A 1,853-nucleotide genomic window follows, 5' to 3' on the forward strand; every position below is an offset into this window, starting at 1 on the left:
ATGAGCTATGCAAGTCTTTTTCTAGCCTCGTTTTGTCAATTTAATTAGTTTTACTCGTATAGTCGTGTCGAGATACAAACCGTAACTTGGATATCGAAGTGAAATGCTAAGGCTGAGTATACATGTAAACCAGCATATGCATATGCATATATAAATATATAAAGGGTATTTAAGCGATTGTGAGATGAGCATTCAATCATGGATTTAGTTATTTGCACGTTCATGTGACTTTGGCATGTTAAAATTTTAACTGATTCATGTTATATTATATATATATATATATATATATATATATATTATTTGTAACATGAAAAAACAACCAAGATATTATGGTGCTTGATTTGTGACATTAACTAGTGTTGTCTACTAATCATCCTAGGCAAAACATGCACAGCCACCACTTCCAATCCACATGGTGGCTCCACCTCCCAAAACCTGGTAGGCTTGTCCCTTACATCCACCACTATAATCCTTTCCCCTTTGGCTGAAACTGCACATATTTTCCCTCTCCCTGCTGCTATATGTTCCGCACGTTTAAGTTGCTCCAACTCGATCACTTTCACCCAACAATCTTTTTCACCATCGTATTTGCTTAACCTTCCTTTCACTTCATCAATCACATAAATCTCATCTTCATCCATCGAGGCTGCTGGTCCATTCCAACCAGCAACCATCCCTACAGGCATGTCTTCCCACTTATCCAATCCCACGTTATAAACTGCACCTTCTTTCAATGCATTTCCTTTGACATTAACCATGCAAAGTTTCCCTCTACACCCAACTGCTTCCACTGCTTCTCTACTAAACCTTCCATCTTTAAGCCCTGCCTTGTTTTCCCATCCCCAATTTTCTCTCTTCTTGTTTAGGTCCCACTGTTCCAATGACCTTGCTACATCTCCTTGGTAATGGGAGCCAAAACCGCTTGCCATGTAGACCACATCTTGGGCTGAGCCTGCAGCACACCACCGTCGAGGGGCGGAGATTTGGGGGCCATAAAACCAGATGTTAGACTCTGGGTGGAAGACTAAAGGGCTGGAAAGAGCTGGGAAAAGATTTTGAGTGGTGGCAGCTATGACGATTAAATGGTTGGAGACTGTCAAGGATTGGATTGGAAGGTTGCGAGAAAGAAAAGAAGGGTGACGACGGAGGAGATGGAAAGAAGGGTTTTGAGGAGGGCTAGGAAGAGGTCTCCAAGATGACGATATTGGATCAAAGGAGAAGAATACAATTGTGGATTGAGGAACAACTTCTCTATGGAGTGCCATAGTGGGATTATGCAAAGGAGAAAGAAGAGCATAGAGGGAGAAAAAGGGAGGGAAAGAAGGAGAGTAAAGGAGGCGACGCCATGAATGGCAAACAGAGAAAAGAAGAGAAGGAGAAAGAGAAGAGAGACAGCGTTGAGCAAGATCGTCAGGGAGGCCTGGCAAAAGGGTTCCATTTTCAGAATCATTATCATCAAAGGGATCATTCTTAGATTGCTTGCAGCATTGAACAGTGATTTCCATGAAAGAGGTACTGTAGTAAAACAGTGGATCAACGAGGGACTGGAAGGAGAGACTGCGAGGGCTGGGAAGGGGGTGGCTTTTATCCAGGGGTGTGTAAAATTTGGGTAAAACCGAAAAAATTCGGTTAAGCTACCGAATTTGGTTAATCGGCCAGTTAACCGAATTTTTTCGGTTAGGGGTCGGTTAATTATTTTTTAATTTTTCGGTTAACGGTTAATTCGGTTTGAAATCGGTCGGTTAACCGAATTTTTTCGGTTTAACCGAAAAAATTAATAAATAAAATTATAATATATAAATAGGTCCACTATTCACCTAAACTCAATTCAAACCCAAGTATTCAACCCAACC

General features: G+C 41.2%; 1 protein-coding gene across 1 annotated transcript; it reads right to left on the minus strand.

The window, feature by feature from the left end:
• Window positions 1-338: 338 nt before the first annotated feature.
• LOC105804342 (F-box/kelch-repeat protein SKIP25) lies at window positions 339-1,540 on the minus strand. The gene has a single exon (XM_012636921.2). The coding sequence runs from the start codon at window positions 1,503-1,505 to the stop codon at window positions 354-356; it is 1,152 nt and encodes a 383-aa protein (XP_012492375.1). The 5' UTR covers window positions 1,506-1,540; the 3' UTR covers window positions 339-353.
• Window positions 1,541-1,853: the final 313 nt, after the last annotated feature.

Source organism: Gossypium raimondii, chromosome 11, assembly GCF_025698545.1.
Source record: "Gossypium raimondii isolate GPD5lz chromosome 11, ASM2569854v1, whole genome shotgun sequence".
Classification (NCBI taxonomy): domain Eukaryota; kingdom Viridiplantae; phylum Streptophyta; class Magnoliopsida; order Malvales; family Malvaceae; genus Gossypium; species Gossypium raimondii.

Bases quoted from the DNA above. Each gene is read 5' to 3' on its own strand.
- LOC105804342 (XM_012636921.2), bottom strand. From the start codon at position 1,505: ATGGAAATCACTGTTCAATGCTGCAAGCAATCTAAGAATGATCCCTTT.